The sequence below is a fragment of the Desmodus rotundus genome, chromosome 6 (assembly GCF_022682495.2).
Source record: "Desmodus rotundus isolate HL8 chromosome 6, HLdesRot8A.1, whole genome shotgun sequence".
NCBI classification, from domain to species: Eukaryota; Metazoa; Chordata; class Mammalia; order Chiroptera; family Phyllostomidae; genus Desmodus; species Desmodus rotundus.
The window spans coordinates 157,655,303-157,677,946 of NC_071392.1; the positions used below are offsets into that span (position 1 = coordinate 157,655,303).

Genomic DNA, 22,644 nt, shown 5'->3' on the forward strand with positions numbered 1-22,644 from the left:
CCGCGGTGTCCAGGCTGTCCCCGCACCAGCCCAGCCCCAGGCCCGGACTGTTTACTGGACCTTTGCACCCAGCATGATGTCATCGAGGCCCCGCCCGCTCCCACTGGCGTGGCCTGCAGGTACCTGTGACAGAGTCAGCTTCCAGAAAGGTCCCCGGCAAACTCCGTCGTTGGAGAGGTGAGATTCTGAGGGGGCCTCACCATCACCTTCCTGGGGACCGGCCAGCAGGTGGCACAGCGCAGCCCGGTAGGGTGCGTCTGGAGGCTCATTCTCCAGCCCTGAGTGAGTGAGCACGCAGGGGCCTTGCCCGAGTGTGGAAGGGAGGGAAGGAGGACGGTCCCCTTCCCTCCGTCTGGATTTGAATTCTACCTTCGGGTGATCTTGGCCAGCCTCCCAGCCGAGCTGAGTCTGCAGACGCCCTTCCTGTGTTCCGGGTATCGGTGAGGGAGGTGGCCATGGCTGAGGCAGGCTGGCCCGCATCCCTACACTCTTGGTCCCTGTGGCTTCTGAGGAGCTCGCTGTGGCTGCTGGCGTGGGGGGCTGGAGGCACTGGGGTGGTGGTGGGTCCCAGTGGGGTGGGGAGGGCCTGCTAGCTCAGTGCTGTGGGGAGTTGGGGTGGGACTGGGGTGTTGTACTCAGCTCCCTGCTGCTCACCCTCCCCCAGGCCACCGCAGGTGGGGGCATGGCCTCCATAGCCCACCTTGGGGTCCCCTTTCTTGGTTCTGGGGCCACCTTCCTCTTTACTGGGCACCTAGGGCCAGAGGAGAAGGCTACTCTCGGAGAACCCCTGAGGGCCAGGACCTGCACTGGGTGGGTGGGGGGTGCTTACCCTGCTCAGGGCCTGAGGGGCAGTGGCCCAGCTGGAGCCAGGGCTGAGCTGAGGGCCTGAGGGTGGGATTCCAGTGCTGGGCTCCCTGTGGCCGGTTCCTTGTAGCGCTGGCTGAGCAACCTGGCCGCTCAGGGTCAGTAACCCGGACCACCTCTCCAAGCCTCAGTGTCTTCGCCTGTACACTGGAGGAGCCAGAGTCCCTCACCCCCACGGCCGTTGGGGCAGTGAGCCAGTATGGAAGGGGCCAGTCTGGAACGGCTGCCCTGAGACCTGCTTTGCTCTGGGGCCTGGCAGTGCGGCTGGTTGGTCCCCCTGGCTGGGAGGCTGGATTTGGAGACAGAGAACAGATCTTATCCCTGTCTTTTTAAAAAAGATCCAGGTGGAATTTACATAACGTGCAATTAACCATTCGAAAGTGTGCATTTCAGAGGTATTTAGCGCATTGCTAATGGGCACCCGCTGGCTCTCGCCGGTTAGCTGACGTTTTGTTGTAAGGCAGGAATGGGGTGGAGGAAGCGGTGGGCTTGGACCCTGACCTTGAGCAGCGGCTCCGCTTCTCTGAGCCCCAGGGTTTGTAACTGTAAGTAATGGGAGTAACAGTAACAGCGACAGCCGACCTTGTGTTGCACTTTGTGAAAGCATTTAAAAAATATGGACACATCCGCCCGCGGGGGCAGATGCCACTCTCATCCTTCATGCAGCCTGAGGACATTAGGGACTTGTCCAGAGTCACAGAACCAGTGGGCGTGGGCTCCAGGTTAGTCTGTGTCATTCCCCTGGACTCCTGTCTAGTCCCTGCCCCTTGTGGAGGCCTGGCCTGTCAGAGGCCCCCTGCCCTGGCCCCACGCCCGTGTCCGACAGGGAGGAGCCTCAGTCCAGCGTGTGGCTACATTAAGTCTAAATTCATTAACGTTTAATAAAACTCAAGATGTGATTCCTCCATCTCATGAGCCACATTTCAAGTGCCCCGTCACCACAAGTGGCCAGCGGCTACTACTGTAGCATCCAGGGCGGGGAGGCTGTCCCAGGGTTTCCTGGTGGCCCGAGCGTGACTGCCCACAGGAAGGGTGTAGGGCCGCCTGCTGGGCGCTGGGCCCCCGTGACCTGTGGGTGTCTGTGGCCCTGTGTGCCCCACGAAGGGCTGAGTGGCGCTTTGGGCACGTGGAGGTTGAGCTTGCGCTGCGTTGGTGCCTCTAGAGGCTGGGTTGGTGTTGGCCACGACTGTTAAGGATGACGACAGTGGAGGGTGGGCGACTGTGCCCTTGTCAAGTCTCCTCGGTCCTCGGTCCTGGCCCCCAAGGCGTCGACTGAGAGGCCTGTAGCCACCAAGGGGGGTGCCTGGGACCCAGGGTGGGGCAAGGAAGGCCCCTGACACCCCTGGCTGTGCTGGAGGGTTTGACTGGCCCAGAGGTCCACACCCTTCTTGGTGAGCCCATGCGGCCAATGCTGGGTCTCCAGGGGTGGGGGTGGGAACTTGGGGGTGCAGGGGGCACACCTAGAGCGTGAGAAGAGTGCCAGGTACGCTGATGGGCCTCAGGAAGCAGTCTGCAGGTGTTGGTGCCATGGGGTGGGGTCGGCTGCCCCTGCTCCACCCTGGGAGGCTGGCCAGGAGGGCCTGAGGTGGCATGTGGTGGCCTTGGGAGTCAGGGGCAGGCTGTCTCCTGTCAGAGTGCTGTTCGTCCACCCTTGTCCTGTGGGGTTGGAAACAGAGCTCACGTGCTTGGTCCACAAGTTGACGCCAGCCGTGTGCCCGGATGTGGCCGGGAGGGAGGGCTGCAGTCCCTGCCCGCAGAGGGGAGACGGGCTGGCTTGTCAGGGAGACAGACCTGTACGTCCAAGTTGTCCTGAGTGGGGACTGGGAATGGGGCTGGGATCCTGTGGCCCGAGGACCTGCCGGGAAGGCCCCGAGGTGGAGTGAGCGAGGAGGGGTCTCGAAGAAGCTCTGGGGCCAGGTGGACAGGGAGGCAGGCTCCCGGGTGTCTGGCGGTCCCAAGTTCGTTTCGTTTGAGATCCATCACTGGGGCACTGGAGGAGGACCATGTGGGGAGGGGCGGGGGCGGCGAAGTTGTGCAAATAGTTGTGCTTGCTGTTCTGGGGGGGCAGGTTGGTGGGCCGTTGAGCCCCGGTGGTGGGCTCCGGCCGTTGGCAGCATCCGGGCCTGGGGTGCTGCAGGGCGGGTTTCACAAGCCTGGGCAGGGGCAGGCCCGGGCCACCCGGCTTCCGCGTGGCCCGAGGCAGGAAGAGCTGGCGGCTGATGTAAGCCCTGCGCAAACCTCTGGCTGCCGGCTTCCGGAGCCTCTCACCCGCCCGCCTGCCAAGGAGGAAGCCCGGGCCTGTGAGGGCCCGGGGGCCCCGATGCCCCAGCTCGGACTGCGTGGCTGGACTGACCGGCCACCATGGCCCTGGGTCCCCAGGCCTCGGCACTGGAGTCCGGTGAGGGGCCCGCAGGGGGCCGGGCTGCAGTTTGGGGCCCCGGGCACGGGGTGGCGGTGCCTGCGCCTGTGCCCTCCCATTCCTCAGCCTGCTGCTGTCCCCACTCTGGGGGACTGAGGTGGAGGCCCTGTGCCTTGCAGCCTCAGTGTCCCCGTGTGTACCCCAAAAGGTTTGGGTGGGCGTTTTGGGGTCCTGTGCCCCCTGCCCGAGGTGCCGTGTGAGCATCTGTTATACGCGCGCCCTGCCCTTGGGGCTGCCGGGGACCCACAGGCTGGGTGGGGCTCTGTGAGCCGCCGCGGGCCCGGCTGGGGCCTCCCAGGTACCAGAATCCTGTGTCCCCTGCATGCCCCCTGAAGTCACATCATTTCTGGGCTGTCCCTAATAGTGCCTGCCTCACAGGAGAGGTTACCCGAGGGGGCACATGGGAAGCCCTTAGGGGGCATGGCTGGAGCTGGCCCCTGCTGGGTGCCTGGTGACACCTGTGCCTGGCTCCTCGTGCCGGCCTCTGCCTCTCCTCTTGGGGGTGTTCAGAGGACAGAAATCACTTGCCTGGTGCTTTCAGTGAGTGGGTGTTGCCAGCATTTACCATCATCATCCTCACCGTCACTATCATTACTAAGTGCGAGCCTCCTCCTTCGCTGCAATTCTCAAGGGAGGCGTTATCCCCGTTTCCCTGATGAGCAGACTGAGGCCAGGTGAGGGAGCCCTCCCTCTGGTCTGTCACCGGGAGGGCTGCCAGGGTCCTCCCCTGGGGCTGGGGTGCAGCGCCCTGGGCTGCGGGAAGGAGGAGGCGTTTCTTTGGGTGTGGGCCTGGCCCAGTGTGGTGTGGGAGCAGGGGGCGCAGTTCCCCTCAGGTTCCAGCTGACCTGCTAAGCAGCAGCCACTGCATCCCCCCCATTCCTTGGGACCCTGGGGGGGGGGTTCTGCTCTCTGAAGGGACGGTCCCCCTAGCGGTTCATCCGCTAGGTCACCGTAGTTCTGGGATCTGCTGCGGGTATGCAGGGAGTCAACCGCTCACCGGCCGTGGGATCAGCCCCATTCCGTCTCTGCGCCTCAGTTCGCTCCTTCGTTAAATTGGTGCATAGGGCCGGCTGAGGACTTGGGGGGTCCAGTCTGTGCAGACTACTGTGGGGCCCTCGGAGAGGTCATTCTCCGACTTGTGGGAGACCTCCCTGGTCCAGGAGCCCAGAGCAGAAGTAAGGGTTCAGGCCACGAACCCTCCTCCACCTCCTCACTCCATGGCCTTGGGAGGTCCCTGCCCTCCCCCCCACCCCCAGCCTCAGCTGTTACTGTGGATGGGGGGAACTCTCTCTTGGGGTGGAACTGGGCACTGTCCTTGGGGGAGGGTCTGCTTGGGCTGACCCAGGCCGGTCGTCCTGAGGTCAAGGGGCAGGCAGGGGTGGGGCGGTCAGTGTCTGCTCCTCGAAGTGGGGAGAGACAGGCAGTTGGGGATCCACGGGTGGTGGGCCAGGCGGCGTGGCCTGGTGGCTGCCTGACAGCCCCCCTTCTCTCTGCAGGCGAGGCCTTCTTGGGCAGCTTTGTGGCCAGCGGGATGGGGCCCTCGGCCTCGTCCCATGGGAGCCCGGTGCCCCTGCCCTCTGATCTCTCCTTCCGCTCCCCCACCCCCAGCAACCTGCCCATGGTGCAGCTGTGGGCCACCCATGCCCATGAAGGTAAGGGGCGTGTCAGGTGGGGGGGTGGGCGGGCAGGGGCTGCTGGGCTGCTGTCCCCAGCACTTCTGGCGTTGTCCCACTCCCTCCACTTCCACGGTCACCCCTCCCCACTGTGGCTCAGCCATGTCGCGGGGCGTCCCTGCTGTTCTTCCTCCTGTCACTGTCTCAGGGCCTTTGCACGAGGCGTCTCCCTGCTTGCCTCCCCTCACCCACCCCACTGGCTGTCTCCTGTTCAACCCTTTGGGGCTCAGCTTGCACCCGCCCCCATCGCCTCTTAGCTGTGAGGGCAGATTTGTCTGTGTGTTTACTTGCAAAGCAGCCTTTGGGCTGCCAGAGTTCGCTCTGAGGGAGGGCCAAGTTTGCTCCACTGGCCCGTCCCCCGGTGCGGTCCACTTGGTGATTGATGGTACTTGTGGGAGCAGAGGACCAGGGGCTGCCCGGCTCCTGGTGTCACAGGACACCAGATGCGGTGTCCTGCTGGCCCTGAGCACACCCACACCTTCGTTTCCCCCCACCCCCGTCGGTGAAGGGATGGTCTGGGGGAGGCTGCGCCCCTCCCCTGCTTTGGGTGCTGGGTGCAAGCTGCCCTCCTCCTGCCTCCTAGGTGTCCTGTGCTGCTCCTGGTCCTGGCAGACAGGGCCCTGGGAGCTCCCACTGCAGGCTGAGCCCAGCCTCCCCATTTCCTCTGCTCAGTCTCCATCGGGTGTGCCCTGCACAGGGAGTGGTGCCTGGCTCAGAGCCTGGAATGGTGGGCAGTCCTTCCAGGCGGGGGTCCCATCTGATCCCACTTTAGCCCCCAGGGAGGGGCTGGGGGGGCCGGAGGAGTAGGGGCTGCTGCCTCTGGGTGCCTGGGTGCCACCAGCCTTCCCTGACACCCCCACTTTTTTTTGCCAACAAGTACCAGTGATGATAATAGTGATAGCAAACCAAGGGTGCTCACCAGGTCCCAGGCGCTCCGTGCTTGAACTCACTTCAGCCTCAGGACAAGCCCACTTTACAGATGAGAACGCAGGGGGGCCCGATAGCTGCGTAGGATCGCTGGTTCAGTGATTAAACGCAATAACGTGTGTCGGTGGTCTTGGTTATTCAGTGATTGTTGCTAGTGTCAGTATCAGGTGATGATGTGGGGGGGGTGGTCCTGGGGGCTCAGTGTGGCCAGGGACAACCCTGCTCCCCCGGCACGGGGGACCCCAGTCCCTCAGGGATGTCCAGGGGGCCTGTGGTCCTAGAGGACCCACGGCCCAGGCCGAGTGCTCCCCTGCCTGGCCGGCCGGGCGCTGCTGAGCAGCTCTGAGCCCCGCCTCCCTGCCACCCGTGGGTCCTCCCAGGCCAGGCGGCACTTCTCTCTCTGTGAGAAGCCTTCTCCCTTTCCTGTTTTCTCTGTCCCGAAAGGCTCTGAGTCTGGGAATCACTGGTAGGGCCTGGCGGGAGGCTGGGAGCACCCTGGGGAGGAGGATTCTGTCCTGGGAGCCAGAGGTGCTGGGTGAGCTGAGGTTCATAGATGGGTCCCACAGCAGGGAAGGGACCAGGTCTGTGCTGGGTTGAGATTAGGAGTCGCGGTGACCTTTGTTGGAAACCAGGCTCCTCTGCCGTGTGACCTTGGTGACTGGTCCTCTCCAAGCCTCAGTTCTCCCCTCTATAAAAGGGGTTGGGGTATAAGAGTACTACTTTCCTTTTTGTCTTTTTTTAAAAAAAGATTTTATTTATTTATTTTTAGAGAGAGGGGAAGGGGGTGTTGAAAGAGAAGGAGAGAAACATTGATGTGCCAGAGATACATTGATTGGTTGCCTTGCCTCTCATGCGTCCCCAGCTGGGGACCTGGCCCGCAACCCAGGCACGTGCCCTGACTGGGAACTGAGCTGGTGGCCTTTTGGCATACCAGCCAGGGCCCTTTTTTGTGTTTTGAGCTTTAAATGAGAAGAATGAAGGCAGAGCGGTGGGCACGGCTGCCACCCTCATCACCTTGTCCTGTCGGGATCCATTCTGATCCTCTTCCTGGTGGATTTCAGAGCCCACGGGCTGCCTGCCACGGGAGGGAGGGAGGGAGGCCTGAGGTCGCTGGGTTGGGGACAAGCCTCCAGCTCCAGGGGCCAGCCTCACCCCTGGAGCCTGGTGTTAAACCTCGGGCTTCTTTTATTTCCAAGGAAGGGGGAGACCAGAAGGAAGCTCCTTGTGGGAGGCGCCGGGCGGTCCGGCCCAGCTCTGCTCTTCTCTTCCAGGCTTCTCCCACCTGCCCAGTGGGCTGTACCCATCCTACCTCCACCTGAACCACCTGGAGCCCCCCAGCAGCGGGAGCCCCCTCCTCAGCCAGCTGGGTCAGCCCAGCATTTTCGATACCCAGAAAGGTCAGGAGGCAGGAGTGGAGAGATGGGGGCAGCGGGTGTTGGGGGTTGGAGGGTTTTTCTGGGACCCCCCCCAGGGAGCACTTGTCCCCTAAGAGCCCCTACAGGCTCTTGGGCAGCCCCTCAGCCTTCTGGAGCTTTCTGGTCGTGCTCTGCCAGGCTGCTGCCTAAGCACTCTGGGCTGCCCTTAAAACGACACTGGCTTTCCCCTTTCACAGATGGGGAAACCGAGGCCAAGAAAGGTTAGTTGGAGGCCAGGCGAGATTTAAGCCGGTTTCCACCCATTTCCAGAGCCTGCCCTCTGTGGGGCTGCGCTGTGCAGGGCCCTCCTTAGCCTGGGGTGGAAGGGGGGCACCCCTTGGGCCCCCTTAGGGGCCAGCTGCCTCCAGTCTTGGTGGGGCAGAGGGGGTGCCCTCTGACCCCTGGGCATTTACTTCTCCACAGACGGCTTCTACCTGCCCGCCCCAGGGGCTCCGGGCGCCCTGCACTCGCAGGCACCCTCCTCCAGGACTCCAGGTGGCCACTCCTCCGGAGCCCCCGCCAAAGGCTCCTCTCGGGAAGGCCCAGCCAAGGAGCGGGCGGGCCGCGGCGGGGAGCCGCCCCCGCTGTTCAGCAAGAAGGACCCGCGGACCCGGGAGGAGGCCGCTGGGCCGCGTGGTGTTGTGGACCTGACTCAGGAGGCGCGGGCGGAGGGCCGCCAGGACCGCGGGCACGCGCGCCTCGCAGAGCGCCTGTCGCCATTCCTGCCTGAGCCGGGGCTGCCTCGAGCACCAGGCGTGACCACCGCCGACTCCAAGGGCAAGAACCCTCCCCCACCATCTGCTCACAGCCTCTGCAACGGTGCGGGAGACGCGGGGCTCCCCGCGCTGATGGCGGAGGCGGCCCGTGGCGCCAAGGACGGGACTCGTCAGGACGACAGCTCACGGCTGCGGCGCGCAGAGGCCTTGCTGCCCGGACCGTGCCCCTGCCCCTCCCCGCTGCCGCCTTTGCCCCCTGGCAAGGGCCCGCCTGCGCCCCCCGCCGGCACCACCGGTACATTCGCTTCGCAGCCGGGTCCCGCCGGCGTCTACACCATCTTCCCCGCAGCGGCTGCGCGTGAGCCGGGCCGCGAGCACCGCGTGGTGGCGCCCACCTTCGTGCCTTCCGTGGAGGCCTTCGATGAGCGGCCGGGGCCCATCCAGATCGCATCGCAGGCGCGCGACGCCCGAGCCCGGGAGCGTGAGGCGGCCAGGCCCTGTGTCCTACAGGCACCGCCCGGGTCCCCTCGGCCGCCCTTGGACAGGCCGGAGGGGCTCCGCGAGAAAAGCTCGGTAATCCGCTCGCTCAAGCGGCCTCCACCTTCCGAGGCCCCACCGACACGGGCTGCGCGCGCCTCCCCGGACCCCCGGGCCTACCTCCCCGCCAAGGAGCTGCTCAAGCCCGAGGCGGAGCCGCGTCCCTGTGAGCGCAATCCCCGCGGGCCCTCCGCCGCCTCCCAGCAGGCTGCCAAGCTCTTCGGCCTGGAGCCCGCGAGGCCACCACCGCCCGCGGGTCCTGAGCACAAGTGGAAACCTTTCGAACTCGGCAACTTCGCCACCACGCAGATGGCTGTGCTGGCTGCGCAGCACCACCACGCCAGCCGTGCAGAGGAGGAAGCCACTGCCTCCAAGAAGGCCTACCTGGACCCTGGGGGCACTCTGCCCCGCGCCGCGGCTACCTGTGCCAGGCCCAGCACCGACCTGCACGCCTCGGCCCATGGGCCTGGAGAGGGCTCCGCCATGCAGAGCCTCATCAAGTACAGTGGCAGCTTTGCTCGAGAGGCTGGGCCTGTGCGCCCCGGCGGCTGTGGCAAGAAGAGCCCATTTGGAGGCCTGGGCACCATGAAACCTGAGCCTGCCCCTGCAGCTACAGGAGCCCCTCGTGCCCAGGCCCGCCTCCCACACCCTGCAGGCCCTGCCCCTGCTGGGGGCCGGCAGCTGAAGCGGGACCCAGAGAGGCCTGAGAGCGCCAAAGCCTTTGGTCGGGAGGGCTCCGGGGCCCAGGGTGAGGCAGAGGTGCGACACCCGCCGGTGGGCATTGCCGTGGCTGTGGCCCGGCAGAAGGACAGTGGTGGCAGTGGCCGGCTGGGGACTGGGCTGGCAGACCAGGAGCGCTCCCTGTCACTGAGCAACGTCAAAGGTGAGTCCTGCATCACACCCCTCCCATCTTTGCTTTCCCCGCCTCCTCTTATCCTCTCCTTTTCCCTGCCTCCCTGGTGCCCTTCGCTTCCTGTCCCCTTGGGGCTGCAGCTGCTGTTTGAAGTTTATTGCTTTTTCCGTCGGGCACATGGAAACACGTGTAAGATGCAGAAGGAGAAAGAGGAAAAAGGACCATTACGTTTTTCAACGCCCCGAACACTTGAGGTCTTTTCCCAGGGCTCGTTTCCCCGCGCGATTTGCTGCCTTCCACCTGCAGCAATCCTGGCGCCCGCGGGCCCACGGGCACAGCCTTTCTCCCGGGCTACAGTGTGCGGTGTCTGCTCACCGGTACCGACTGCCGTTTTTTTAACCGGCCTTTAGTGCTCCTCCAGGCAGGTGTGCACCGTAGCTCGGCCGGCCCTGCCCCTCGTGGCCGCGTTGGTTGCTCCTTCTCTGACGTTCATTGCGTTCGGCACGTTGCATCAAGTATTTCTGCGCGTCTGCCTTCGGGGTATCTGGAGCCAGCTTGTAAGGAGAGGCTCCTAGGAAGAGGCTAGTTTGAAGCCTTCCATTGGAAGTCCTTGAGGGAGGGGACCATGCCTTGATGAGGTCAGTGTCCCCAATACCTAGCGTGGGGCCTGGTGCGTGGTGGGTGTTTGATGAATGAGCGAACGGGTGACTGAGTGTGACAGATGGAAGCGTGGACCCTGGCACTTCTGTGGGCCCCGAAGTTGGGACCTTAGTGACTTCTTAGGGTGTTATGTGTCTGTCTGCGTTTTAATGTCATTGGAAAACTTGTTAAGGTTGGTAGAGATGCATGGTGCGTTTACTTTTTGTTTTTACTTTTTGATGTTTTGACGTGAGAGGGGGAGAGGAACACTGATTGGTTGTTCCATTCATTCGTGCACTCATTGGTTGGTTCTTGTACGCCCCTGACGGGGATCAGAGCCTCGACCTTGGTGCATGGGGACGATGCTCTGACCGACGGAGCTCCCAGTCAGGGCAGTGCATTCCTCTTAATTCCTCGTGAGGCTGAATGTTTTCCTGGAACTGGGTGACTGGGTCTCCAGAGCTCTCTTTGGCCCCTTGCATGTTGTGCTGTTGGAATTCTTTCCTGGGATTTTGAAGAGCTGCTCTTTGTGGCACTTCCGTTGGGACTGGGACTTGCTCAGACTGGCCCAGGCCCGCAGCCCTGGTCTGTGGCACCCGCGTGGCTGCCGTCCCCACACTCTCAGACCTGACCTGTCTAGGCCGTGTAGGTGCGCTCTCCTGGGTCTCTGTCCCTGCCTGGTCCTGGCTGTCCTGTGCCCACCCTAGCTGACACCAGGGCTCATCCTCGGTCCACGGTGAGTGGCCACCGCTGTGTACTGTCACTGCTGCCTCCTGGACCCACGGTCTCAGCTCTGCTGTCCTACAACGAGAGCCCTGTGAGGCCCCGGCTGCCCTGAGCCTCACACTGGCCCCGCCTGTCTGCAGCCGATGGGCCCTGGCCTAGATGTGTCCCCGCAAGCTGTCTTAGGGAGTGTTCACAGCAGGCCTGGCGGAGCCCATGGTTTTGTGGGAAGCCCCTGTTCCTCCAGCCCGGGGAGCCCTCTCCTTTGGCCCTGAGGGGCTGTATCCCAGGCCCTGCCCTAGTCTGGGATTGAAGAAGTGGGCGCAGCCCACAGCTCAGTGGTGGTCATGCCCTCCCACTCTGGTCAGAGGTTCAGGGCTGGGGACGTTTCTGGGAGGAGGACCTTTTTGGGTCCTTTACCTTAAAGAATGCTCTGGTGTGGCACCCCTTTTGGGGTTCACAGTCCCCAGAATGTATCCTGGAGCCTAGAGTGTTTGTCCGTGCCCAAGGGGCCTGTGGGTGTGGGGACTCGAGTGTGTGAACGCGTGCGTGTGTGTGTGAGAATGTGCACACAAGTGTGTGTGACGGGAGTCTGTGCGAGAGTGTGGGGGACAGAGCAGGTATCCCAGGCTTGGGGTGAGACCTTCAGAGGTTAGTCTGAAGCTGCCTCTTTTCTGCCGCCGCTGACGGTCGGCGGTGTCTTTCCTCTTCTTCTACCAAACTTGCGGACACAGTGGTGGTTCCTCCCCAGTCTGGGCCTCTGAGGGAGGGGAGGCGTCGCGGTACCCCAGCCCCCTGGGCCCCGTGTTTCACGTTTACCGTGTGGCAGTCGTGAGGGCTGCCTCTTTCCTTGATGCCAGGCGGGCAGACGGGCTCATAGTAGGTGCTTCATAAATGGGTCTTTTTTTCTGTGTACCTTCAAAGGGTTAGGATCTTAAAGGGCTGACCATGCCTGTGTGCCCGAGACCCTTCTGGAGGAAAGCCCCTGAGTGCTCACCCAGGGTCCGGTCTGGCCTAGGGGGCCTTGGACCCCAGGTGGGCTCACAGGGCTGGTGTGATTGGCACCCGGAGGCCCAGACAACAGCGCCCCGTGCCCGCAGATGAGCACAGTCCGCCCTGTGTGCTGGCCGCCCTATTGGGTCACCACTGTGACCCCATCAGGACGCTATCTCTGTGGAGAAGCTGGCATCGCATCCACTCCGCTTCACAGAGGGGGTGCGCGGACCACAATGATGTTGGAAGCCGGGGCGCCCCAGCTGGTTAGCACCCCGACTGGGCGGCATTGCCCTCTCACCGTCGGCCTGTTCCCTTTGCTTCCTCGCCCGCCCGCCTTGTGCTGGGGACAACATGGTGACTTCACTTCGAGACGGAGTGTCCGCTCAGTGCCTTTGCTGACTGTGGCCTGCGTGCGGAATGAGTTAGCAGGCGGCCAGGGATGTGCCTCCGTGTCCCACCAGGGCCAGTCAGGAGGTCAGGGAAACGGAACAGAAGTCTGCCTTGCCTGCTCTCGCTCCTGCTTTCCTCTGCTTAAACTTGCTCTGCTTTCCCCCGTTGCCTCGGGCCGGGAACTTCCCAGAACTTCCAGAACATTCCGGCCAGCCTCCCAGGCGGCCAGCTGCCTCTAGGGACACGCCTTCTCCCCAGGGCTAGGCTGTCTGCCTGTCCGGCCTGTCCCCTTGCGTGGTCTGTCCGGCAAGTTGCAGTGTCCTGTCCTGGCTCCTCCCTTGGTTTAGAGTGGGCGGGTCCCCACTTTCTGGAAGCCTCTCCTGGGGGTCCTGGTCTTCGTGACGTCCAGGTTTGGGACTGCAGGAAGGGAGAAATGGTGGGGAGACACCCAATGGCAGCATTGCAGAGGGGATTCCTGCCCTGGGGGGTCAGGGGCTGCCGGTGGAGATGGGGAGCTTGTCTCCAGCACAGCGGTGCCTGGGGCTCTGGCCGCTTCCTCCCTGTGCGCACCCCCCGAGATGCCTGGGTCTGGGGGCCAAGGCTGCTAGAGGTTTGTGGGATCCTGAGGATGGGCGGGTGTGCACTGTGGGTGGGGTCCTGGGTCCTGGGCTAGTGCCTGCCTGCCCCCCACAGCAGCCCGGGTGGGTGGGAGGACACCAGCCCCAGGAGGCCGACTCTGCGACAAGTACTTTAGCCTCCACGGGAGATTTGTCCTTTAAGATGACCAGTCTCAGTCCCCTGCTGTGTGGCCAGGGCTGCCGCCTCCCACTGGTTTCTGGGTCACTGTGTAGAGGGGGCCAGGGCTGGCAGAAGGGGACCTTTGGACCCCTGCCCCCTCTGCCCCTCCCTACTTGCATGTGCCAGGCTGGACCCGGAGACCTACCTTCTGTGCTTTTTGGGGGACAGGGAGCTCCGAAGGTGAAGGGAACCAGCCCCGGGTGGGGGGCGTCACCAGCTGGACACTGGAGCAGGGACGGACGAGCCAGGTGGCAGCTCCCACTCACCCCATGTGGATAGTGTTCTCTGGTTTTATTTTTCTGTTTCGGTTTTTGAAAGATTAGCCACGTGTCTACAACAGACAGAACTGTGTGGGGACCTCGGTGTGGCAGCTGATTGCCTGTGACCTGGGTCTGGCTGTCTTCTGACCGGCGGCCACTGTTTTGGGTTGTGGCTTCCCTCCACCTTGACCTCCCTGTCTCCTGTACCACCCCCACCCTGAATGTGCCTTGCTCACACGAAGGTAGTGAGTAGTGTTAGTGAACGCCACGTGGCTCCACGTCAGATTACGACATGATCGGTTTTCTGATTGACTGTGGCCCAGCTGCCTGTGCGAGGTACACAGGGCCTCCTGGGTGGTGATGGGGCAACGCTTCCTGGCCCAGAGGATGCCTGGCGGGGTTCGGAGGTGCCAGTGCCTCCCGAGGGCAGGCCTTCCAGGGGAAAGGGGCTGTCCAGACGTGGGGGTTTTGGGGGGCTGTGCTCTGGGGCTTACTGCCTGCCGGGCTCCTGCAGGGCACGGCCGGGCCGATGAGGACTGTGGGGACGAGCGGGCCCGGCACCGGGAGGAGCGGCTGCTGGGGGCGCGGCTGGACCGGGACCAGGAGAAGCTGCTCAGGTAAGGGCTTGGGGGCGGCGGGGCCTGTGGGTCTGGGAGCCCCTCTGCTGTGGCGGGTGACTGGGGCGACGCTTGATGCCCCACAGGGCTCACTGTGCTGAGAGTGGGCGCCTGGGTGGGGACCCTGCTGGGCGCTGCAGCCCCTCTCCTGGGGATGGCTCCGGGGTCTTTCTCTGGCTCTGAGCTTGCTCTGTGGTCTGGGTGCAGTGTTGTCCTACTGGTGGCCCGGTGTCCACCGGTCACGGTGCACTGTCCCCAGGGCTGTCAGGGCCACTGTTGATGCCTCTGTTTCCATCCAGAGAAAGCAAGGAGCTGGCCGACCTGGCCCGGCTGCACCCCGCCAGCTGTGCTGCCAACGGCCTGAACCCCAACCTCATGGTGACTGGGGGCCCGGCGTTGGCAGGCTCCGGTCGCTGGTCTGCTGACCCTGCGGCCCACCTGGCCACTCACCCCTGGCTGCCCCGTTCGGGCAGCGCGTCCATGTGGCTCACCGGGCACCCCTACGGTGAGTGGGAGATGTCTCCTTTAGCTGGGGGCCTGCTTCCTCTGCTCCCCATACTTCAGCCCCTCCCTTGGGTGAGGAGGGGTTAGGGTGGCACCAGCCCAGTGGGTTTCTCTGCTGTGAGCCTGTTTGTAGGGAGGCCCAGGTGGTGGGCAGCTCTGGGCATCCATGATGCAGTCAGCCAGCCCTCCCCCCTTGGCTTCCTGCATGGCCCCTAGAGGTGGGGAACTGGGGGGGTGGGCAGGGGAGGGGCCTGGCCTAGGGTACCCGGTGCTGACTCGGGCCTGGGTCTTTCTCTTCTAGGCTTGGGTCCCCCCTCTCTGCACCAGGGTATGGCACCCGCTTTCCCACCCAGCCTGGGGGGCTCCCTGCCATCAGCCTACCAGTTTGTCAGGGACCCCCAGTCAGGTCAGCTGGTGGTCATTCCCAGTGATCACCTGCCTCACTTTGGTAAGTGGCGGCTGAGGGCCTCTTGCTGGAAGGGGGAGCAGGGAGGGAGAAGGGGGGAGGGGGCCCACCCAGCAGAACAGATGGCAGGCAGCCTGGGGCTCAGAGAGGACTTGTGATGTCCGCCTGTGGTTTCCACGTGTGACAAATACACAGGGGTCCTTGTGATAAGCTGCTCCTACCCTGAAACCATGTGGAGAACCAAAGCAGGGCCACCCTGGGGGGGGGCATGGGCCCCCCAGGTGCCCCCATTCCTCGAAATCCACTCTGCAGGGAGGAGTGGGGGAAGGAGTTGGGAGCCCCCAGGTTGGCATGCTCCAGCTGGAAGGCTCGGCGGCATCCCAGGTTGGGTGTGGCCGGGGCCCCGTGTGGAAGTCCCCTCCCTGGCTCAGCTTTCCCATCTGCACAGCGGGGCAGTGGGCGTCAGGCGGGTGCAGCTCACTGTCTGTGTCCCCCGCAGCGGAGCTGATGGAGCGGGCCGCTGTGCCGCCCCTCTGGCCTGCCCTGTACCCGCCCGGCCGCAGCTCCCTGCACCACGCCCAGCAGCTGCAGCTCTTCTCCCAGCAGCACTTTCTGCGGCAGCAGGAGTTCCTGTACCTGCAGCAGCAGGCCGCCCAGGCCCTGGAGCTGCAGAGGAGCGCCCAGCTGGTGGTGAGTTGGGGTGAAGCCGCCCTAGGGGGCCGTGGGGGCAGTAGAGTCCTCTCCTCTTGATGGCGGGGCACACAGAGCAGAGACTCCAAAAAGTTCTGGACCGTGGGGGAGGAAAGATGAGAGAGCCTGGTGGTCAGGGAGGGCCTCCTGGAGGAGGTGACATTTACCTGAAGAGCTGGAGTAGTTCTCCTGGCAGAGGGCCCTGTGTGAGCGAGGCCCAGAGGTGGACAGAGCTTGGCAGGGCTGGGGTGTAGGGAGCAGTGGGGAAACTGAGGCAGGAGAGGTGATCTTGTGAATGGGGGAGGTGTGGATGGGGCAGTGAAGGGGTCCCAGCGGGCTCCTGCTGTGTCCAGAGCCCATCCTGTCCTGGCTGCCTACGTAATGGCCCTGGGCTGCCCTCTGAGGCTAGGGTTGGCCTCTTTCGTTCACGTCGCCTAGTCCCCTAAAATCGGAGATGTGAAGCGTCCCCCATCTGGCGGGCTCCCCAAAGCCCACTGTCCTTCTGCCTCTTTGAACGCATGGACGCTTGCCCTCTGCTCAGCCTTGTCCCTCCTCCCCGGGCAGCAGCCACTCGGGAGGAGTCGGCAGCGGGGTGCATGCCGCAGGTAGCACCCTGGCTTTGGCTTTGCCTCTCTGGGCTCCAGGTCTCCTCCCCTGGAAGAGGAAGGTGCGAGTTGCCTCCGTATTGTCAGGACTGTTCAGCGAGCGAGAACGCTCGTGTGTGGCCGCGGCTCAGAGTGCTGCTCCCGGCATGTGGGCCGCCCGGCCCCGGCAAGCACTGGCTGCCGCTGCGCCCTGTCTCTCGTGGCTCCTCAAAAGTCATCGAAGGCAGGAGGAGGCTCCCTGCCTGCCTTGAGGGGTTTGGAGACCCAAGTGTGAGAGGCAGGGGAGCACTGGTCAGGTAGTGAGTTCCACGTGCTGGTAGCCATCAGAGTGCCGGGAAGGTCCCCGGAGCATGGTGGCTTCTTCATCTCCGGGGCCTCACCTCTTCCCTGGTCCCCCCAACCCTCCAACTCTGAGGGTCTCAGCAAGGCCAGGGTCTGGACCGGGGGCCCCCAGCTCTGCCTGCTGGTGTTCTCTAAGGAACGCTGTGCTTGTTACACGCCTGCAGTGACAGAATGTCTGCCTCAGGCCGGGGGTGGGAGGGCAGCCTGTCTGTACCTGGACCCTGCCTGGGGTTCTGTGGGAGCTGGGGGATGCTTGGGGACAGGGTGATGTGTCCTGCCATGCTGATTCCGCCTGCCGGCCCCCTCCCCAGCAGGAGCGGCTGAAGGCCCAGGAACACCGGGTGGAGATAGAGGAGAAAGTCAGCAAGCGGAGCCTGGAGACCACGGGCAAGGCCAGCCTGGCTGCCGCAGGCCCTGGGCTGCTACCTCGGAAGCCCCCTGGCCTGGCCGCTGGCCCTGCGGGCACCTATGGCAAGGCTGTGAGCCCACCACCATCTCCCCGTGCTTCCCCTGTGCCTGCCCTGAAGGCCAAAGTCATCCAGAAGCTGGAGGACGTGGCCAAGCCACCACCCGCCTACTCCTACCCCGCCACTCCCAGCTCCCATCCCACCAGCCCACCTCCCGCCTCCCCACCGCCCACACCTGGCATCACCCGCAAGGAGGAGGCGCCTGAGAACGTCGTGGAGAAGAAGGACTTGGAGCTGGAGAAGGAAGCCCCCAGCCCCTTCCAGGCCTTGTTCTCAGGTAGGAGCGTGGCTGAGACCCAGGGGCTGCGTAGGGCCCTTGCAACCTCGCCCCGCCTGGGCGCTTTCGTTTAAACGTCCGGCCCCTCTGATGCCGGGAGCCCCTGCTCTGCACTCTGGGGCAAACACAGAGGCTCCTCCACAGTAGCTGCGTCAGGGAAGTGGGTGGGACTGGAGGTCTGCTTAAGAGGGGCTCATGCGGAGCGCTGACTAGAGAGACTGCAGGACATGTAGCCTGGCGCGTAGTAGGTGCTTCGGAGTCATGTTGGTAGTAGCACTGCAGGGACCCCTGTTCTGGGTTGTCCCACCCCCTGTGCTGCCCACACGCTCTTCCCCAGGCCCATGGCAGTGGGGACGTGCAGTAGGTGGCCTGCATGGGCCTGAGGGAGGAGTCCTCCTCCCCAGTGGCTAGGAGTGTGGGCTTCTCTAGGGGACCCCTTGACTGTGAATTCAGATTCTGCAGCCAGGATGCTGTGTGATCTTGGGCAAGTAGCTGCCCCTCTCTGGGGAGATTTGATGCCATGCAGATGTCCAGCACTGAGCACATACCTGGCCCTGGAGGTCGCTCTGTGCGTGTGTCCCATGCCCCACCCTTACCCCCGGCCCCATCTGATTCTCATGAGGCACCTGCCACTTGCCCCGCTCTGGGGGGAGGGCCTTGGAGCACCACAGGGAGTCGGGCTCCTGCCGTCCTGTGGGCGTTCAGAGGGAGCAAGTGGGGAAGCAGCATTGCATGCTGTTAATTTTTTAACAGCTTGGTGCCCCAGTCTGCTTTAAGGGGGTGGGGCAGGCGATTCTTTGGAAAGGAGGCCAGAGTTGCACAGGGTAGGTGAGACCTTTCGGGGTCTCAGGAGCCATTTGCTCCTGGACCAGCCTTGCACTGGGTGCTGGGTGGGAGGAGCTAGAGAAAACGCCCACTGTGGCTCCTGCCTGTGAGTCCGAAGAGCCATGGGGACAGGATGGTGGCCTGTTGTCCCCCGGGGTTCCTCTGATGCTGCGTAGACGAGACCCCAGAGAGCAGAGAGGGGGGCTCTGGGTCTGTCCCGGCTGGTGGGTGGCTGGTGGGTGGCTGGTGGGGGGACGGGGATGGCAGATGAGGTGGGAGGAGGAGCCTCGCTGACCCTCGGTGTCCTTGGCAGATATCCCGCCCAGGTACCCGTTTCCAGCCCTGCCGCCGCACTATGGGAGGCCCTACCCGTTCCTGTTGCAGCCCACGGCGGCCGCTGATGCTGACGGCCTGGCCCCCGATGTGCCGCTGCCGGCTGATGGGCCTGAGCGCCTGGTGCTCTCGCCCGAAGACAAGCCCATTCGCTTGTCCCCCTCCAAGATCCCAGAGCCGCTGAGGGAGGGCCCAGACGAAGAGCCGTTGGTGGAGCGGGAGGTGAAGGCGGAGGTGGAGGACATGGACGAAGGCTCTGCGGAGCTGCCTGCCCTGGAGTCCCCGCTGGCACTGCGCCCCGAGGAAGCCATGGTGGCCCCAAGCCCTGCGGGTGGCTGCGGAGGTGGCCTGCCGGAGGTTCCGGTGCTGGGTGCCGGTGGGCAGGGGGACGCGGAACCCTCCGGGTGCCTGGACTTTGCCGAGAGAGCGGAAGCGCCAGTGGACTCGCCGGGCCGGATGGTATCTTGCATAGCTGCCTCAGACTCTGGGGGGCAGCTGACCCCGGAAACGCTGGTCGAGGCTAAGGAGGAGCCCGTGGAGGTACCTGTGGATGTGCCTGTGGCTGCAGCCATGGCGGAGGCGGCGCCGGAGGAGGCCCTGGGCCAGGGGACCACGAGTGAGCCCCGGCCCAGCCTGGAGTTGGGAGACTGCAATGTGTCAGCTGGGGAAGGGCAGTGCCTGAGCCTGGAGGCCCAGGAGGCCGTGCCCACGCCCAGCAGTGCCTGCTTCCTGGAGGAGGAGGGTTCCGACCAGTTCCAGCCCAGCCTGGAGGACCCGCTGGCCGGCATGAATGCCCTGGCGGCGGCTGCAGAGCTTCCCCAGGCCAGGACTTTGTCCTCCCCGGGCGCCGGAGCCCAGGCCCTAGAGCCACTGGAGGCCGCGCAGAGCCTGGTCCTGGAGCAGAGCTTCCTGCAGGGCATCACCCTGCTGAGCGAGATCGCGGAGCTGGAGCTGGAGAAGAGGAGCCAGGAGGTGGGAGGTGAGCTGCACTGGGTGGTGGGTTCACGTGAATTGGTAGTAAAAAAAGTTTCTTTAAGATTTTATTTATTATTCTTAGAGGGAAAGGGAGGGAGGAAGAGAGGGAGGGAGAGAAACATCCACGTGTGGTTGCCTCTCACACACCTGACTGAGACCCAGGCACGTGCCCTGACTGGGAATCGAACCGGCGACCCTTTGGTTCACAGGCTGGTGCTCAGTCCAGAGCCACACCCACCGGGGCTAAAAAACTTTTTAAATAACGTTTAAAGCTTTTGAGAACACTCAGGATATGGTTTAGTCCATAGAACTTCCTAACAATGTTGGTAAACCATGCGCGACACCTTTCTTCAAGTGCTCAGTGGAGTGTTGTGGACATTGGTGTTGTTCGGCCAGTCTGTGGGGCTGCTTAGTGGTGAAATTTCTCCTTGTTCTCTTGGTGAGTTTTGTATTAGCAGGATTCTTCAGGTTGTGAGGGACAGAAAGGCATTTTAACTGGTTTAGGAAAAGGCAGGTGATTTATTGGCTTGTAGGACCAAGTGCAGCAGCAGCTAGGTAACAGTTTCAGGTCTGGCTGGATCCAGGCACTCAGACCAGTCATCAGGCATTTCCTTTCCTCCCACCCTCCTCCCTGTCCCTCTCTGTCCTCTGGTTTGCAGGTTTGCACTCAATCCACTGAGCTACACCAGCCAGGGCCTCCTCCCTGTCCTCTTGCTCCACTTTTCTTTCTGTTGGCTTCGTTCAAGGCAGACCCACTGTTTTTAATGGGGGGAAGGAAAGGAAATACTTGTCCCCCAATACTTGTCCCAAGCCTATGGGCTTCTGGTAGCTCTAGAAAAGATGCCACAGTTCATTCTCATTGGCTCTCTGAGGGTTTATGCTCTTTGCAAAAGCAAACCCTGCAGCCCAGGAGAGGGGATGGACCAGACTGATCATGCTCCACTCTTACTGGGGTGTCACGTTCTGAGTGTTAGGGGAGGGGTGGGCCTCCGAGGACGCGGGGTGCCCTCCACAGAAGGGGTGGTGAAATCGGGGTCGGGCACAAAATCCGTGGTGCTCCACATAGAAAAGTCGGAGTGCTTCAAGAAATGTGTGGAGGGGCTGTGGGTCAGACACCGCCTTGCCACTCCACGCTCGGCAGCACGGCGGGGAGGAGGGGCCCCGGCGACAGCTGTGGAGGAGTTAATAATAGCATTGCCAGTGTTTGGTGCATTTCCTCTGGCACTGTTTCTACACACATCTCTACAGCTAAGACCGTTGTGTAAACAGTGCTCTGTGACCTGCCCTTTTCACGTAGTGTTTTCTTTACTGCACGTTTTTCGATTTTCTTAAAATGTTGTCAGCGTGTTTGGTTGAAGACATTTGTATCTCTTAAAATGTTTTTTTGCCCTGACTGGTGTGACTCAGTGGATTGAGCACCGGCCTGCGAATGGAAAGGTTGCTGGTTCGATTCCTGGTCAGAGCACGTGCCCGGGTCGCGGGCCGGTTCCCTGGTAGGGGGCGCGTGAGAGGCAACCGATCATGTGTCTCTTGCACACTGATGTTTCTCTCCCTTCTTTCCTCCCTCCCTTTCCTTCTCTTTGAAATTAAATAAATAAAAATAAAATCTTAAAAAGTGTATTAGAAAAATGATAAAACATTTTTTTAAGGGACTGCCCAGCTTTCTGGCTGGGGACTTCCATGGCCGAGTCCTGGATTGTCAGGCTTTTTCCTTTTGCCTTTTTTTTCCTTTTTTCTTTTCTGCTGTTGTAAGTAGGGTGATGTTTTCCCTTGAAGAAAAATCTTCGCCCGCGCCTCGGCCGGCGTGCTCCGAGGGCTAGCGTGGCTGGGTCGGAGCAAGGCCACGTTTTCAAGGCTTTGTCGTGGTTGTGGCCCGTGGCTCCCGGAAGCTGGGACGGGAGACCTCTGGCCCCTACGGCCGTGTGTGGGGCTGTTTTCCTGAAACTCGTTGCTGCTTTTCTTTCGTTCACGTGACTTGGGATAAGAAAACCACTTTTTCAGAGGACAGAACAAACCCTCTTGATCCTACCAACTGGTGTGTTTTTTCCTGGGGGGACCGCAGAGGCCCCGGGGCGCCTGGGTAAAGGGGGCTGAGGAAGGGTCCCCCAGTTAGGGGGCTGCTGCCCACCTTTGTCCCTTTGCACCCTCCTCCTAATTTTCTGTTTGGGGCCGCACCTACCCTCATTCGACAAGTACTTAGTGAGTCCCTGCTGCGTCCCGGCACAGTTTGGCTGTGAGGCCCTCAGTGACGCCTGGCGGTGACAGGTGGTGGGAGCAGACACTGGGATGGGCACAGGGCAGGGGTGGGCAGGGTGGGCTCGGGGGCAGGGAGGGATGGTGGCCAGGGAAGCCCCTCTTGACCGCGGGTGCCTGAGGAAGTTGGTTCTAGGAAAGCCATTTGGGCTGGAAGAACAGCAAGTGCAAGGGCCCTGAGGTGACAGTGTCTGGCACTGGCACGCTGGAACAAGAGCGGAGAGGCCAGGGGTAGGAGCGGGGTGGGAGGGGAGAGCGGTGGCGGGGAGATCTGCGGGGTGGGGGCCGTCCCGGGGGCTTTCTCTTAAAGCTGGTCTTGAGCTGGAGTGATAGGGTCAGACTTACACAGGGTGGGTGTCGGGGCTGTGGGGACAGGGAGACCCCGGGGAGGGGACGGGACCCCATTGAGGCCCGCCCAGGCCCAGGGTGGGGGAGGAGCAGGCTAAGGCGGAGCCAGCAGACCCTGAGGACAGGCTGGATGTGGGTGTGGAGGGACGATCCAAGGGTTGGGCCTGTTTTTGAGCTGGGGAAGTGTGTGGGCAGGTTTTGGGAGAAACCAGCTATTGGTTTGTTGGTTTGGGCACTGACCTCTGAGATTCCATTTAGTGCAGAGCATGGGGGTGTGGCCCTGCAGCTCTGGGGCTGGAAAGTGCGCCTGCAGGCAGGGGTGGGGGTGGGGGGCGTGACCCTGTTGGCTCCCTCTTCCCTGCGGCCAGGATGGGGTGCTGAGCACCAGTCCCTCCGGTTTCCCTCCCGGGCTGGGTGGCGAATGGCCCTGGGCGCAAGCAGGTGCAGCTTTCCCTCAGCCACCCACCTGGAGGGAACGGGGCAAGGGGTGGGGTTGGTGCGTTGGCCATCCATCCCATCCTCCTGCTAGCCTTCAGCCTCTGCGACTGACCCTGGTCCTTTGGGGTTCTGGTACAGATCTGGCTTCTGGTCCCGGGTCACTGGATTCGCCTTAGCGAATCCACAGGGCTGGCATCTCCCGGTCCTGGAGGCTGGAAGTCCCCGACCTGGGTGTGGGCGGGGCTGGTTTCTCCGAGGCTGCTCTCCTGGGCGGGCAGACGGCCGTCTTCTCCCTGTGTCTTCACGTGGTCGTCTCTCTGCGTGGCTGCGTGCTGTTCTCTTCTTACAAGGACG

At 62.9% G+C, this 22,644-nt stretch overlaps 1 protein-coding gene across 7 annotated transcripts in view; it reads left to right on the top strand.

Annotated features, from left to right (window-relative positions):
* The window catches only part of TNRC18 (trinucleotide repeat containing 18), a 75,375-nt gene that overhangs the window by 16,488 nt on the left and 36,243 nt on the right, over positions 1–22,644 (top strand). For 4 of the 7 annotated variants that reach the window (XM_053925954.1, XM_053925959.1, XM_053925955.1 and 1 more), the window contains exons 3-11: positions 4,780–4,935; positions 7,080–7,280; positions 7,722–9,434; positions 13,725–13,827; positions 14,127–14,332; positions 14,633–14,779; positions 15,237–15,427; positions 16,686–17,118; positions 18,257–19,255. In XM_053925954.1, the coding sequence (XP_053781929.1) occupies positions 4,780–4,935; positions 7,080–7,280; positions 7,722–9,434; positions 13,725–13,827; positions 14,127–14,332; positions 14,633–14,779; positions 15,237–15,427; positions 16,686–17,118; positions 18,257–19,255 (4,149 nt within the window). Of the gene's footprint in view, positions 1–3,171; positions 3,263–4,779; positions 4,936–7,079; positions 7,281–7,721; positions 9,435–13,724; positions 13,828–14,126; positions 14,333–14,632; positions 14,780–15,236; positions 15,428–16,685; positions 17,119–18,256; positions 19,256–22,644 lie in introns of those variants that run through there. The other 3 variants (XM_045184927.3, XM_053925957.1, XM_053925958.1) reach the window with 3 other exon arrangements.